Source organism: Hibiscus syriacus, unplaced genomic scaffold, assembly GCF_006381635.1.
Source record: "Hibiscus syriacus cultivar Baekdansim isolate YM2019G1 unplaced genomic scaffold, ASM638163v2 tig00112530_pilon, whole genome shotgun sequence".
NCBI classification, from domain to species: domain Eukaryota; kingdom Viridiplantae; phylum Streptophyta; class Magnoliopsida; order Malvales; family Malvaceae; genus Hibiscus; species Hibiscus syriacus.
Window position 1 is genome coordinate 325412 of NW_024063358.1, and position 17062 is coordinate 342473.

At 35.3% G+C, this 17062-nt stretch overlaps 1 protein-coding gene across 1 annotated transcript; it reads right to left on the reverse strand.

Annotated features, from left to right (window-relative positions):
* Window positions 1-563: 563 nt before the first annotated feature.
* On the reverse strand, window positions 564-2155 carry LOC120181680 (UDP-glycosyltransferase 83A1-like). Its single transcript, XM_039186766.1, has 2 exons — window positions 1675-2155; window positions 564-1477 (listed from the first exon to the last, which is right to left on the reverse strand). Exons 1-2 carry the CDS (start codon window positions 2153-2155, stop codon window positions 588-590), a joined length of 1371 nt encoding a protein of 456 aa, XP_039042697.1. The 3' UTR covers window positions 564-587.
* Between the last annotated feature and the right edge of the window lie 14907 nt (window positions 2156-17062).

Sequence of the window (17062 nt, forward strand, 5' to 3'; positions counted from 1 at the left end):
TATAAATATTTTTCACCACTGAAATCGTGACAAAATATAATAATATAATAAATTTATAATTTATATTTATATATTTTAATTTGTTCCGCTCCATATAAATAATGTACTTCTTTTTTAGAAAAAACTAAAAATGGAAATTATCAATGTCCTCTCGTCATTATTCGACAATCACAACCGACAACGGCAAGTCCTTCTAACCTTATTTTTTTACTTCCTTTTTAAATAAATCATAATATTGTATGAGCAAAATTTAATTCTTTTTTAAATTAAATCACAATAATTAATTATACAAAACATAATATACCACAAAATTTAAGAATACGTCAAAAATCACATAAAACAAAAAAACATGAAAATAAATTTATAATAAAAAATTCGATCATCTAGATATTATAAATTTATAATAATTTAAAACGTGGGTGTATGATGAAAGTGAAACATTCATATTATTTGAGGGAAATCTTTGAAACATAAATTATTGGCTTCACTGGACCAAAGAAGTCACAATTGTGGGCACATAGAGAAGGAACCATGATTGTTTCCTTCACTTGTTTCGATTTCTCTATTTCTGAAGTAGTTGCTGCTATCTACGATTTCAACCACTCAACAAAATCTTTCAACATCTGATCAGAACTTCCATCTTCGCCGACACTTTTGGTAACCCTTCGCTTCAGTTCGACAGCTCTTGTTCTGATATCATCATCACCGACCAATTGTTCCACCTTGCTTTTAATCTCTTCTTTTCCGATGACCCCTCTTTCGTCGCTTTCGAACTTCAGTCCGATCTTCCAGATGTCGCAGATGTAGCTCTCGTTCAGGAACTGGTCTCCAAAGTAAGGCCAGCACAAGAAGGGAACCCCATTGCTTACGCCTTCAATGGTGGAATTCCACCCGCAGTGACTTAAAAAGCAAGCGATCGAAGAATGTTCCAACACTGCTCCTTGCGGTGCCCAACTCACCATCCTACCTCGATCTCCCACTCGTTCGATAAACCCCTGTGGGTAAGCATGGTGTTTCCCCTTTGTGATATCTTCTCTGACGACCCAAAGAAATGGCCTGTTGGTGAGTTCAAGCCCCAGAGCCATCTCCTGGAACTGGATTTCGTCAAAAACCGTGAAGCTACCGAATGCAACATATATGACTGAAGCAGGCGATTGCTGATCGAGCCACTGCAAACAAGTTGGATCCTCGGGCCAGAAATTCCCAGACAAGTTTCCGAGCCGATCGGAGGCTGGAAGCGGGCCGATGGGTCGGACTTTGGGAGCCAAGTTGAACCCTTCAGGCTCCAATTCCAAACTTGAGTTGCAAACTACCCAATCTGCTGTTTCAACAGCTTTGCTGTTCGCCCATGAAGCATGGAACATGACTTTCTGTGTTGAAGGAGAGGTATCGATGTTGAACCATACGAATTTGGTTGGGTGTATAGCAGGCGTCGTAGGTGACAACTGAAACATCTTATCTTTCACAAGTGGGGTGCCTGCAAAGGACATTCAAATCAGCAAATTGTCACAAGTGTGCGTCCGACCATAAATATTATCACATTAACTCTTGATTATTCCGAAATGCAATCAAATCATCGGCATCTAAGACCGAGAAAAAGTACTCTTTCAAAATTTATTTTCTCCATTCACAACATTAAACAACATGCCAGTAAAAATAAAGACAGGGTCATACCATTTTCATCAATCCATCCATCGTCAATAAGCTTTGGGATACTAAGAAGAATCACTAGTTGAAACACCGAAGCCGGCCAAAATGCAGCCGTCGGAATCCCCAACCCCACCGCAACATGGACTACATATCCGAGGCTTAAATCAGTTAAAACACACGAAATCTCGTCTTCATCCGATGCGTTAATCTTATGAATCAACTGCTTCAGGTGTCCAGGCATAACCTGACCTAATCTTTCAGTTAACTTCCCTATCTGGTTCCTGTCTTCCCCATCTTCCAACCCATCGGGTACTGAAACTAGCCGTAGTAAGCCGTTTTCGGCGACATTCTTGCCAAATGCATCAATGACTCTCTTGTGATTAAACTCTGAGTTGACAAAGGTGATTTTGATGGCCTGATTGGCTAATTTTTGGGAGAGATTCATGAGAGCAATGACATGGCTTTGTGCTGGATATGGTATAACCAAAACATGTGGTTTTCCCATTCCCTCGAGCGTGTTATTTTTTCGTAAAATTGAGAGCTCGCAATCCGATTTATAGGAACAATTGTTGGTCAGCTATTCATTTCCAATGCCAATCGGAGAATGTGTAAGCAATGACGTCACGGGACATAATTTAAAGGACTTATCATAGTAGCAACCCCATATATATGTCACCATTAATTATGTCTGGTCCAGTCATTACGCCATAGGAACTAAAATGAAACCATAATTTAAACGATCTCGTGTGCAATGATTTTTATAAGGTGATCGAAATATCAATGCTGGAGCTAATGGTCGTCGAAAAATATCTTGAATCGTGGCATTAAAGGTTGTAGGGGACTGTGGGTGGAGGCAGAGATGGAGCATGTGCATGACTGGGGCTGTGGACCATCCTCCTCTAATTTTTTATTATTAAAAATACATAGGAAAAAACATGCATTTAGACCTTTAAATTTTAATTTATTTTGATTTTATCCCTATCATTTTATATTGTTAGATACATCTGACCCTTAAATTAAAATTCTGGTTCTGTCCCTCCCTCCCTGAATGGACGGTGCTAATAATGTTTGTGATGTGACGTGAGTTATTTTACCGACATATATACACCTCATCCCAAAGTGAAACTCCCAACTTGATATTGGAGATAAATGAACTGGTTATAGGGATGGGCAGGGTTTCGGTTAGGGGTGTTCATTCGGTTAAAACGATGGCCGACCGAACCGAAATACTCTTAACCGAATTAATCGAGTTTTTTTAATCGTTAATCGAATCGATTTTTTTAAAGTATTAATCAAATCGAATAAATTTTGGTTAATTCGGTTAATTTTCGAGTTAATCGAATTTTTTTAGAATTTTAGAATTTAATATTTTTAATTAAAAAAATAAAAAATTTACAATTAATTTAAATAATATCTAATTAATTTAATTCAAACATTTTGCATTTAGTATTGAGGTTATTTTAATTAATTAATATTAATTTAAGTTTTAAATGGGTTTTAAATGGATTGGGCCGGCTAAGTCTCTTAATATAATTATATTTAAAGGTTAATTCGGTTAATTAACCGATTTTGAACCGAATTAACTGTTAACCGAATTCCAAAAAAATCTTTAACCGTTCCCTGTCCAAACTAATTCGGTTCGATCAGTTAATTCGGTTAAAACCGAATTTTGAACACCCCTAATTTTGATCAACCTGATTCGACCAAACAATTTTACATTTTTCGCCTGATCTGAACCCGGCCCAATTTTTTGAGATAAAATTCAAATCCGATTCGAAAAAATATATTTATTAAAAATATTATTTTTATTCAATAAAAATAGGGATTTAATTGAAAAAAATAATACATCCAGGGGTATTATTATAATTATCTTTAAATATATATGGTAAAATTTATATTTTTTGGGATTGTGTCTGATCGAGTATTTTAACTCTAAACCCGACCCGAATCGAACCCGTTTCTTTTTTTTAAAATGACCCAACCGGGTCGGGTCGAAACCCGTCGGGTCCGAGAGCCATGCCCATCCCTAACTGGTTATTATTCCAGAAGTGAATGTTGATATGTGCAGAATGTTCACGATAGAAGAGGTTCGTACTACTTTCTTATAAAATGATGTAGTTTTGTCTATGCCATCTTACTCTTAAAGTTTAGTATCTAAAACGATATCATTTTAATCATTAATATACGTTTCAAAACGACATTGTTTTATTCAAGTCATCTCACCGATTAAATTTTAAATGTCTAGTGGTACAATTGAAGTAAAAATCAAAATTCAATATACAAACAATATACCACCAAAAATTAGATTGTATAAATTCAATTCAATATGAATACGTATTCTTAGTGCATTGGTATTGTAGACATCAATTTTTTCATTTAAATTTGTTATTATTATTAAAATTATTATTATTAGTATTATTATTATAATTATTATTATTATAATAATTATTATTATTTATTAATATTAATATTATATATTATTATTATTTAATAAATAATTACAAAACCCAGAGCCCAATAATCAGGCCCGTTTTACACAACCAAAACCGGCCCAATCTAGTCCAGGCCTAGCAGAACCCTTCTAGGGTTTCCATCTCATCCCCAGCCGCCAGACGATCTCCACCGTTGGATCTTGCCATATCCAACGGTCCAAAGTTTTACAACAAGAAACCCTAGGGTTATGATACCCTAGGGACCACGCGGCAGCCGCTGTCGCCACCACCAACGCCGCCCTCGCCAGAAGCCTCCAGAAGGCTAGCTGCTCCCCACATGTCACGGCTATAGGGTGAGTCACCACATAGCTCGGTGACTCACCGAACTTCCCCCTCTAGACCGGCCCGAGCATGGCTCGGTGGTGGCTATAAAAGCCACCGGATCCTGCAAAACAAAGGGGAGACAGAGGACAGAAAACAAAAAAAAAACGAAAGGAAGGGATAACCACAGCAAGCCAACACAGAACAACCCAAGAGCCAAATATCGAAAGAAAAGAGAAGAGAGAAACTTACCGAGGAAATTGCAGTCATCGGAGCCTCCTCGTGCCGTCGGAAAGCCGAGAGTCAAAGGTAAAAAAAAAAACTTTAGATCTAGGTCAATCTAAGGAGATTTAGGGTAAGAGGAGGTCGGATTTGAGAGCTCAAATCCTTAATTTGGTGTAATTTGGTAATCTCCGGCCACCGGAGACGGCGGCCGGCGGTGGCGATCGGAGCCGTAACAAGGTGGCGAACGGTGGCCGGTTTCCCTCCGGCGAGGGAAACTTAGAGAGAAGCGAGAGAAAAAAATTTCTCTCGTTTGAGAGAGAGAAGGGAGAAAGGAGAATGAGAGAGCTGGCCCTTCGGGCCAGCCGTTTGGGGATTTATACCCCTCCTCAAACGACGTCGTTTTGGGAGGGGTATATATGTAATTTCGCGCATGGCTAAACCCTTTCCGTAGCCATCCAAGTTTTATAATTATTCATTTTAGTCACTGAACATTTTAATTCAGTTTTTGAATTTTATTTTATTATGTTTTAGTCCTTACCAGTATTAAATAATATATTTAGGTAAATATCAAATTTAGTCCCTTATAGTTTAGTATTTTTTATTTTAATCCCGTATTAATTAATTAGGTTAAATTACGCTATTAACCATTATCTTTCATAATATTTCAAATTATTATCTTTATTTTTGATACTTTATATTTAGTTTTATAATTTTAATTTCTTTTATTTTGATCATTATTTAATTACAATATTATTTTGTTATCACTTTTATATTTTAATTATGGCTTTAGTTATTATTTTATTATTATCTTAGTCTTATAAATATATTTATATTAAATATTATAAAAATTATAATTTATTTAAATCATTTTTATGAAAAATTATTACATTTTTAATATTTATTTATTAATATCGAAGAAAAGAGCTGTCTTAAAGCACCTAGAAGTTCTTTTCTGATATTCTTAAATAAATAAATATCATGTTTTTTTATAAATTATATATTAATTATTTTTTTAGAAAAAATGTTTTTTTTAGTTATTTATTAATATCGAAGAAAAGAGCTGTCTTAAAGCACCTATAAGCTCTTTTCTGATATTTCTAAATAAATAAATATTTTATACATATTAATATATTTTCTTTAAATTATTTGAAATAACATAATTATGAATTAAATATATTTTGAATTTTTAAATTTCTAATAATAGAGATAATTTATAATTAAAAAGTACCAATTTTGGGCGTTGTAGGGGTGCTAATCCTTCCCTAAACGTAACCGACCACGAATCTCTTTTTATTATTAAAAAAAACGAATTTTTGGTTAAAACGCAGATCAGTTTATCTTTTAATTGATATTTTTTTAAAAACTCTTTTAAAATATATTTTTTAGGTATTCGACCTACCTGACCCAAAAGGCCGATGGCGACTCCCAAATTATTTTCAAAACCATTTATTCACATCACTTTTCCCGTCAAGTAAATATTTCGTGCCCGGACGAAAACCGGTTACGACAGCTTGGCGACTCTGCTGGGGACTGGTCAAACTTTTAAAATCAATTATAAATTGTCTCTATTAATTATAAATTAAAAAAATTCATATATTTGATTTATAATTCTTTCTTTTCAAATTTTTTATATATTTATTATTTTCATAGTATTTATATATTTTCTTATTAATATTTCATTATTTGCAAGTATTTTATTATTTATTTTTCTGTCAGAGGTTTGAACATTTCTCCTCACACACAACACTTGCATAACATAAAGCTCTATAATTGAGTTTGTCCCTTTTAAGTGGAAGTGAAAGCGACGTCTTCGTGAGAATTTATTCTTCGTGTCAGACCTAGCAAGTAACTTTTGGGGTTCATATGCTCTATGTCTTCGTGAGAATTTATTCTCCGTGTCAGGCATAGAGAAATGTATCCCCTCGAATTGAACTCGATCCACTTTAGTCTGTGATGGACTAGGATTGAGGGTTAACAGCCTAAGGGGGCATCAACAGGGATAGTTCGAGTATCTTTACTCCTAGAACTAAAAACCTGCATATAATAAACCCTAGAAATTCTCCTAATCTAAGACAATACTGAAACCATTTCCATAGGTATACACAAAGTAGAAATAAGTTTTACTTTTTAATTTATTATTTTTTCTGAATAAATGCTTGTGAACTAAAAATCATGAGGTTAGGTTAATTTTTCCTAACAAAACATGGAACTAGAAAGCATGAGGTTAAGATTTATACCTTGATAGATAGATTTTTTATTAGTTGGTACTAACTATTTTATTTTTTCTCATTTCTTTTGTTTGCATTGTATGATCATAACATAACCAAAAAGGTGTTTACTAGAAAGACTGTTCATCGTATTGGAAAGAAATCGTAAATGGACAAAAAGTTTTATGATCAAACAAAATATGATGCGGCCAAGAAAAGACATCCCGAGGGAACTCCGAGGATAGAAGAGAGCTATGCACCTAGAGATCATGTGTCCATTAAGGAGCAAGAGGAGATACGAGAAATAAGAGAGCAGATGTCCAAGATGATGGATAGAATATCTGTTTTGGCCAAAAGAGAAGAGATTCCTACACAGAAAGAGAGAAAGCTTAATGAACATAATCCTGCAATCTCAAATATGCAAGGGACTTCTGATCCTAATCAATTGGAGAAGTTACAGACAATCATCATCCGTATTCACAAGTCATCTGGAGATACCAAAGAAATGATGACATTTTTAAAAGCTTCCAGAGAAGAGAAAAAATCATGTAACCTGAAATCATCGAAGTTTAGTATGCTCCCGATATCTAAAACTCAGGTTCAATTCAAGACAAAAGGCGATTCTCATGTTGATGCTATACCTATATCATATAAAGAGTTGTATGAAAAGTTACTTGAAGCACGAGAAGTGGATCCATATTATATAAAACCGTTCCAACTTCCATATCCAAATTGGTATGACATCAACGTTCATTGTGAATATCATGCCGGAGCTCAAGGACATACCATCGAGAATTGTCTTGCCTTCAAACGCCAAGTCCAAAGTCTTTTGGATCATGGAACCTTACAATTTATGGTAAATGATCGACCTAGTTTGGTAACCAAGGGTCCTGATAGATTAATACCAAAAGTCTTCAAATGTAAGAATATCAGTAGGGGCGCCCAGAGAGAAGAAGATTTGCTGAGGTTTGAAGCTCAAATACGTCATTTGAAGATTGAAAACGATAAATTGAGCACCAAAATGGAAACCATACATGAATATTTCCAGAAGGTCAGTCAAGCCTTTCAAAATGCTGGTATAGGAAACACCCCAGAAGAGTGGATAGCAGGGGTCACCAAACTGAAAAAAAGTTGCAACATACATGAAGATCTTGTCCAAAAACTTTTTGAACACAAATTTTCTCTCACAAGGGAAAATGAGCAACTCCGAGAATTGACATAGGAGATGAAAGAACACCAGAATGTCATGGAAGAAGCTGCAGTCCAGACAAGCAATATGGTCCATAAGCTGATAAACTAACTTGGTTTTAGAGAAGAAAATGGGAAAGTTATTCCCTATATGTAAAGTTTTGTTGAAGTTAGGACTAAAAGTTGTCCCCTACATGTAAAAGTTTTGTTTGATGTACCGAAACTTTTGTGTTCAATAAAATCTGTTCTAAGATGATCACTCTTGAGAAACACCTTTTCATACATGCATTTTCATTTTGCATCTTTGCATTTTTCATTTTGCATTCATACTTTTATGTTTGCCTTTGAAATGCACATTTTGCATTCGTATTTTTCCATTTATGCGTTTTTCACATTTTTATTTAAGTACTGTTATGTACTTTAATTATAAAAACATGTAAATAATTCATGAAAGGTTCTGTAACAGTAAAAACCAAGACCATTCATTCATATTACTTTACCATCATCATGGAGCAATCTTATAAGGGACTACAAGACCAGTGGCTAGAACAATTAACAGGGTTACCTTGGGATACAAGGAAAGAAGCGTCAGATTCAGTACCAGATGGATCAGATCAAATTATTCAGGGAATGGAATCTGATAAAGAAGAGATAACTGCTAAAGAGAAATCGTGCTATCAGATTGAAGATTCGAGAAAGATAACATACCTTGGGGCATCCCACTCAAACCCAAAGAATAGCCTCATTAATTATTCACAATATGAGGAGAAAGTCAAGAGGACAGAGAAAGCAATCAGAAACATGAAAGATGTTAGTGCCCACCACAAAGAATTAGAAGCACGAGAGCTCAGCTTGGTTCCAGATTTGATTATTCCCCATGAATTCAAAATGCCTGATTTTGAGAAATATGATGGCACCAGTTGTCCCGTAATCCATTTGAGAATGTTTTGCAGAAAAATGAAAGGATATTTGAGTTTTGATGATCTGTTAATTCACTCTTTCCATGATAGCCTTATTGGCCCAGCAGCAGTCTGGTACAATTAGTTGACCCAAGAACAGATCAAGAGATAGGTTGATCTAGCTGATGCATTTTTAGGACAATATCGGTATGTTAAAGGCATAGCTCCAACACGTATGGATCTTCGAAGAATAAAGAAGAAAACCAATGAAAGATTTCAAGAATATGCCTTAAGATGGAGAGGAGTGGCAGCACAAGTTCAACCTCCCATGTTAGAAGAGGAGATATCACATATGTTTCGGGATTCCATTTCCGCTCCTTTCTGCAAGTTAATGCAGGCAAATCCGACAAAGGAATTCGAGAATCTTATGACAAGTGGAAATTTAATTGAGAATGTAATCAGTGAAGAAAACTCAAAAGTCACATCCAGGAGCCTGACGGATCAAAAAGCTAAAGTTGGTAATGTGAATGAGTATCACATCCAAAGTCCCCGCAATTGCAAAAGAAAAGGAGCAAATAGTTGTTCGGATCGACCAAAGAAAGTCATGCGATCAAGAAAAACTTTGGAAGTATTCCAAACTTCCATTTCAGACTTGTATCTTCATTTGGTTAAAGGTCAATACATCACACCAAGACCAACTAAAGTGACATCAAACCCTTCTGCTCATAGCTATGATCAACATAATGTTTGTAATTTCCACTTGGGGGTAAAGGGGCATTCTACAGGCAATTGTAGGCCACTGTTAAAAGAAATTGAGATGCTTGTTGACAAAGGGGTTTTGACACAAGAAATGATCAAGAAATGGGGGGCAAATGAAGAAAAGAACCCTGATCTTATTACATACCCAACATTATAAGAATAATGAGGCATGATGCATAAACAAGTGGAAGTGTTATCTACCACTATAGTACTTTTCTATTTTCAGCGTCCTGTTTAAACTTGTTTTTTGTTCCTTTCTCTACTTTTTGTGCAATAAATAAATTTGTGTTGCTTTTAAGGTTATGAGCATTGAGTCAATTTTATAATCTTGCAGTTCTTTGAATATCAACTGGATTAAAAAGTTCTTCATGATTAGAGTTATAATCTTTGACAGAATATTAGGATTGAAAACCAGAAAAACAAGGACCATTGACCTTACCTCAGAAGAAATACACCCAAACACTATCCTATTACAAATATGAGATAGCCTACTCCTATTGAAATGAATTACAAAAAGGCTTGGTATTTATATATAGGAGCGTACAACATGGTGCATCATTGATGTATTACATTACAAAACTGACTAGAGTATTTTTCTATTGATAACGTTCAATGATGAACGTAATCTTCACAAATAGATAAATCTAGTTTAAGTCAGTTGCTTGAGAATTGAATTCTAACAAAGAGATTTTCTGAATTCCACCAAAACACCTAGACTATAACATGTTCTTCTTAACAAGCTTAAGAAATTGGATTTGAACACCCATGTTATATTATTATACAATAAAGTTTGAGTTGTCCCTCTAGAGCAATTGGTTAATCGCCCTGGCTTTATGGATAATATTCAGCTAGTCTATTATACTATTATATGCAATAAAACTTTCCCTCTAGAGCAATTGGTTAATAGCCCCGGCTTTATGATATGTTTCAATTAGCCTGATAAAGGTGATTATATTATTATATACAATAAAGCTGAATTCAGCTAGCCAAAATGGCAAATGTGTTAACAAATGGACTAAGGGAGTTGTGAAACACCTATTATAGTCAACTTCACACAAGCACTTCGAAATTTCATTTTTAGACCGATATTTTCGCAATGTTTTGATTAGATGAGTCTAAATGAAAGATTCCAGAGAATTGAAATGGAAGAATTCTAGAAGGTCTAGTGATTGGCAATCCTAGTTGCGTCATTTTGTACGCATCCGGTTAAAATACCAAGTCCTTAAAGTGAGATATGTGACAAAGTTCACAAAGAGATAGAGAGGAGTGACATCTTAAATAGATGTAAACATAGAAAATAGGAAAGCCATCCTGAAATCAAACCAAATCTTGATACTTGTCAAAGAATTATAATTCTCAAACATTACAGAGTTGTTGATTCTTTTGATATTCTTTGAATTCATGCTTATGATTTGATTATATTGTGAACCTGAAAGGGGTAATACTTTACAAAATTCTTTCATTCTTCAATAAAGAAAGGAGAAAAAACATTTTCAAACAGGACAGTCTCAAAAGAGAAAGGTCCTTGAAGCAATTGTTGCTTATTCTACCTCTGTTGTAGAAAAAGAATGAACGAGGCCAGAATAATGAAGCACTTCACATTTTTGAAAGCAAGTGGTCTGAGAAGCCAGAAAGTCTGGAGAATTGAACTTGTGACACTCTCCTATGACATTATTAGCAGCTCATCAAGAAAGATTATCGTTTATCTCATGTTGAGGTCGATAAGCATCACTAGAAAAATTATTTTTCCCAACCATCAATTCATGTTCTCTAGAAGATTACATCATAGAGCCATGAAGAAGTCACTACCTGCACTCTGGTTATACCGTGATGCTGGCTCAAGTCTTGATACATCATTGTTGTTTCTTCTATGCCGATCACTTTCTTTGTCAAAATGATATCCATTATGTCATTCAGAAGATTGTTGAATTTGAATTTGAGGACTTATGGCACAAAATAAGACGTTGGAACAAATTCTACATTTGTATGCTGTACAGGATTCCAAAAGTTTAGATAACCAGTTTTACCATCAATTAAATCTTTCCATGGTTAGGGAAGAGTGGGATATGACAGTTTGTATTTTGGAGCAGCAGAAGCGACAGTCAATGTGGCAGTCATTGCAAGGAAATACACCAACAAAAATCGTCTAGCTCATCCTGATGATGTTTATTTCTTCCAGTAAGGTTGTTACATGGGATGCCATCGACAACAAGGTTGAATCCGCCAAATCTACTCATCAATTGCTCCAATCAACCATCATTCAGTTCTTGCACATCTATTTTCAAAGATATGCCAAGATAGTAAAAGACGGCCTCTGCATCACTGATCCCAGAAAGAGACAGGACATTGATACCACCGGGGAACATGTCTCTAGCAAATCCTCCTCCTCGTGTATGGTTTTTAGGGAAACCTAGAAGCATTTCCACCTCATCAGGTTCAAGTGGAGTAACTTTATTCCTTCCAACCCATACTAGATTCCATTTTCGGCATTCATCAAGAATATACTTATGGACACTCGAAGATGGCTCATCGTCACAAGCTTCAAGAACCTTGCGGATCCTTTCTGTCAATTTGGCACTTCCTGTACATGTTTATAAACAGTTCAACATTGTTCTTGGATCCCAGGAAGGCCATCATTTCTTTGTCAATGGAAAAATATCATGTATAGTGCGTGGAGAAAACAAGAAATCTGTTCTCAATTGACAGATTATGAATATAGCCCCTTTTCAGTATAGCAGCATGAAAATGCTTTGAATCTACAAATTCTGGCTCTACATCGAATAAGTATTGTGATATTCCAGTCCAAACATTAACTGGAGCAAGTGCCACGTTCTCGTAGTAGAAATAAGGAGATCCAATAGCATCTTCTAGAAGTGTTCTTTGAGTTATCTGATCTGGTTTGGTATAAACCCCAAAACCAATCATTGGATTTGAAAGATGAATTTGCTCATAGTAGAAATAAGGAGATCCAATATCATCTTCTGGAAGTGTTCTTTGAGTTATCTGATCTGGTTCGGTAGGAACCCCAAAACCAATCATTGGAATTAAAAGATGAAATGCATGATCATTTTCATTAAGAAGCTTCTTTTCAAGCTTACTCTGCTTTTTCCTTTTCAAAAATCATAACCCAAGTTTCGCCTTTGCTTGTAATTGGGGTCATTGCATAATGACTTCCTATCTTCTCCTGAAAGAAGTGCGTCAGCATCCTTAGCCATTTGAGCAGCACATATAAAATCTGTCAACTCTGTAAGTGATGAATCTGGACCACATCTCTCTAGGGCTATTGAAGCCTCAACCTCTGAGAATCTCATTTTTGTCAAGTATAACAGTTTACTCTCCTCATCAGAATCAGAATTCAGGATTTCCTCGGTATCAGAAAAAAAAACTATCAATATCTGTGAAATCATCCTGAAAAATCACTTCATAATCAGATGAGTTGTTATCAGAATCAACATGTTGCATGGGTACGGATTTTTGATGAGCCTGTACCACTGTATATGTAATCTTGCCATTGCATCATATTACTATTCGCATAAATTGGTTTCTCTCCCATAGAAAAGTATATTTCAGAGATGACCTTCACTGAAAGATGATAAGCCACTGTGTCAACCTGGAATGAATGATTGAATACTTCTTAAGTTTATGACAACATAAAGAGAATTTCTCCAGTTACTTGACAACATTACTGTTCAGTAACACCAGAATGAGAGTATTCAAGATAAACAGATTTGGGGCATGAATAAAGCCACAAGTACAACAGTGTATTGTCAAAATTAGACCTCGTGGGGATCATGATATTCAAGTCAAACAGACATTGAGAGTCAACCAGAAATAGAATATTGGGGCATATCGAAAGCCCATTTCAGACAGAAATATTTCATGTGGGACATCTTGAGGACCCATTTCAACCAGAAATAGAATATTGGGGCATTTTGAAGGTTCATCTCAATAAGAAGTAATGTTGAGCATACTTTTAGCATCTGTATCAGCAAATGTTGTGGCATTTTAAAGGTTCCTTCAGACAGATCCATGTGGGGCATTTTGAAGGCTCAGATTAACAAGAAGCAAATGTTGGGGCATGCTGAAACCCCATTTCAATCAGAATCAAGAATATTGATATATTTTGAACGCTCATATTAGCAAATGTTGGGGCATGTTGAAGGCACATATCATCCTGTGTCAATATCATTGATTTAAGAAAATATTTCCAATGAGACAGAAAGATATGAAGAATGAAAATGGTGAAACAATGACAGTCGAGTTGACTATACATAATTGCTTCGTTCATCATGCAGTTACATTATGATCATGTTGTTGAACAAATGTTTACTCAACAAGTATGTTTTCAAATACCTAATCTTCTTAAATGTATGTCACATGATAGTATGTTCTTTGTTAAGCTACATTACGGTTACATGAATAAAGATGATCCCCAGGCAGACTACTCGATCCAAGGTTCAGTTCCTCAAGATCTCAACTTTGAATTTTGTATTCTGTATGTCGGTGACAATTGAAAATATTTCTTTGAGATTCATGGCAGTTAGTTTCAACCATACTATTGGGATTATGAAGTTGTTTTTCACATCAGTTTTTTTTACTTGATGACATTGAAGAGAGAAGCTCGACTTACATATATTAACATTTCTCGTTGTTACTGGGGTCATTATTGTTAGCCAGGCTGAACTGATTTTTTATCTATTTTGGGTTATCACGTGCGTTTCATACCCAGCAGTAAGAATTTCATGAACCTTTTTCTGTACATGGATCCTACAGTTGATGTGTTTCTACTTCCTACAAAGATCATTATAGAAGAAAAGGTGATCAGTATCACATTTGTCTTTGCCCGATATGATATCAAGATCAGTTAGTGTCTCCTATTCAATTCGACACCAGCATATCTTGTGAATTTGACCAACTTTTTGGTCATACCAACATTACACTTGAATCCCCATTGAGTTTTTGTTCTCAAATGGTCTTGTGACATCATTCAAAAGCTTTGAACACTAGGCAAATAGATTCAATGATTGAGAACATCTGAGCAGAAGTCACAAAAAATGATGAATGTGTTGTCAAATGTTTTACGAACGTCTGAGCAGAAGCCACAAAAAAGGATGAATGTGTTATCAAATGTTTTACGAACATCTGAGCAGAAGCCACAGGAAAGGATGAATGCACTGTCAAATGTTTTACGAACCTGCTATTCTGATGTTGAACCAATGTTACGATCATATGGTTTCCATTTATTGATCCAAGATGAAATTTGTCTTCTTCAACCCCAAGATTAGAAGTAAGATATAATGAAGATTTCTTTCCACATAAGGGAGAGCTGAAATTTTAACAACAAGAAACTATTTGAACGACAGGTTGTGGTTAAGCATCTCGACATGATATGGTTCAAGTTGCCTTGTTCGAGAACCAATTAAATGTGGAGACATGAAAGGAATTGGACTAAATCTTCCTTATGATGTGTTTCAAGAGTCAAATCAGAACAGACTCTACTTCCCTAATTAATCCCCGCTGAGTCACATATCTACATCTACACTCTTCAAAGATGATAGATTCTCTTTTTAAAGATGATAGATTCTCTTTTCAAAGATGAAAGCTTTATGGGATTTCTACACAAGTCTAAGCAAATAAAGTTGGTTTTATCTAAGACAAAATGGGGCATCAGGGTCATAATTTTGACTACGACAAGAGTTCCACAAGTGAAACATTTCTTCTAAGACTTAAATGAAGCAAAGAAGGCACCACGATACAAGTTGATCAGATGATTCTGTAGAAATACAAGCTTGATAGCATAAGTTTCTACACTGATATCTAGAGGTAACCCTGGCAATAAATGATGAAGTGAAGGAAGACCAAGTTCACCACTTTGAAGTCAAATGAAGATTGCATCAACATTCATGCATTCATAAGAACATCATTTGCACAATAGACAATGCATTACATTGATACATCTGAGTGCATTCAAACATGAAGTTTTACAGATCTTCGGAAGAACAAGAAGATTCATAGTAAGAAATACCTTACAAGAAGAAGGTATTCAAAACCGTAAATACAGGAATCACGCAAACATCTGAAGAATAGATGGACGTAATCCACAAAAATGAGCATTATCTTGAGATTGGGGCATGTTACCCAATCAACATGATGTTTCCAAAAAAAAAAACATAATGAGAAAACGATTTTCATAGTTTCTCATTTTATCTTTTCTAAAATGAAATTGTTGAAAAGTAAGAAAACGATTTTCTTAGTTTTTTTACTTAGTAAACTATTTCCAACAACCTTATCTTAAGATTGGGGAATGTTACCCAATCAACATGTTATTTTGAAAAATAATGAGAAAACGATTTCCATAGTTTCTCATTCAATCTTTTCTAAAAATGAAATTGTTGAAAAGTAAGAAAACGATTTCCTTAGTTTTTTTACTTAATAAACTATTTCCCACATCTGTAAGTCCTGCAGTGCATGATGTTTCCAAAAAGCCTTTGGGAGCTTTTTGATGTTTTCAAACCTTCGGGTCATCTGTAAGTCCTTCAGTGCATGATGTTTCCAAAAAGCCTTCGGGATCTTTTTGATGTTTTCAAATCCTTAGGGTCATCTGTAAGTCCTTCAGTGCATGATGTTTCCAAAAAGCCTTCGGGAGCTTTTTGATGTTTTCAAAGCCTTAGGGTCATCTGTAAGTCCTACAGTGCATGATGTCTCCAAAAAGCCTTCGGGAGCTTTTTGATGTTTTCAAAGCCTTAGGGTCATCTGTAAGTCCTGCAGTGCATGATGTTTCCAAAAAGCCTTCGGGAGCTTTTTGATGTTTTCAAACCTTCGGGTCATCTGTAAGTCCTTCAGTGCATGATGTTTCCAAAAAGCCTTCGGGATCTTTTTGATGTTTTCAAATCCTTAGGGTCTTCTGTAAGTCCTTCAGTGCATGATGTTTCCAAAAAGCCTTCGGGATCTTTTTGCTGTTTTCAAATCCTTCGGGTCATCTGTAAGTCCTACAGTGCATGATGTTTCCAAAAAGCCTTCGGGAGCTTTTTGATGTTTTCAAAGCCTTAGGGTCATCTGTAAGTCCTTCAGTGCATGATGTTTCCAAAAAGCCTCGGGAGCTTTTTGATGTTTTCAAAGCCTTAGGGTCATCTGTAAGTCCTACAGTGCATGATGTTTCCAAAAAGCCTTCGGGAGCTTTTTGATGTTTTCAAAAACCTTCGGGTCATCTGTAAGCCCTTCAGTGCATGATGTTTTCAACATTTCCATCCTGCTCAAAAGAAGCCAAATGAAAAAATTGTTGTCTTTTTCGTCTTTGCTCTATTCTTGTTAACATAAGGATGAGCAAAGAGAGGCAGCTGTAGACATCAATTTTTTCATTTAAATTTGTTATTATTATTAA

Excerpts from the sequence above, each read along its gene's own strand:
- LOC120181680 (XM_039186766.1), bottom strand. The coding sequence starts at position 2,155 with ATGGGAAAACCACATGTTTTGGTTATACCATATCCAGCACAAAGCCAT. Across the intron at positions 1,478-1,674 it reads TGGATGGATTGATGAAAATG|GCACCCCACTTGTGAAAGAT; the intron begins GTATGACCCTGT and ends TGTCCTTTGCAG.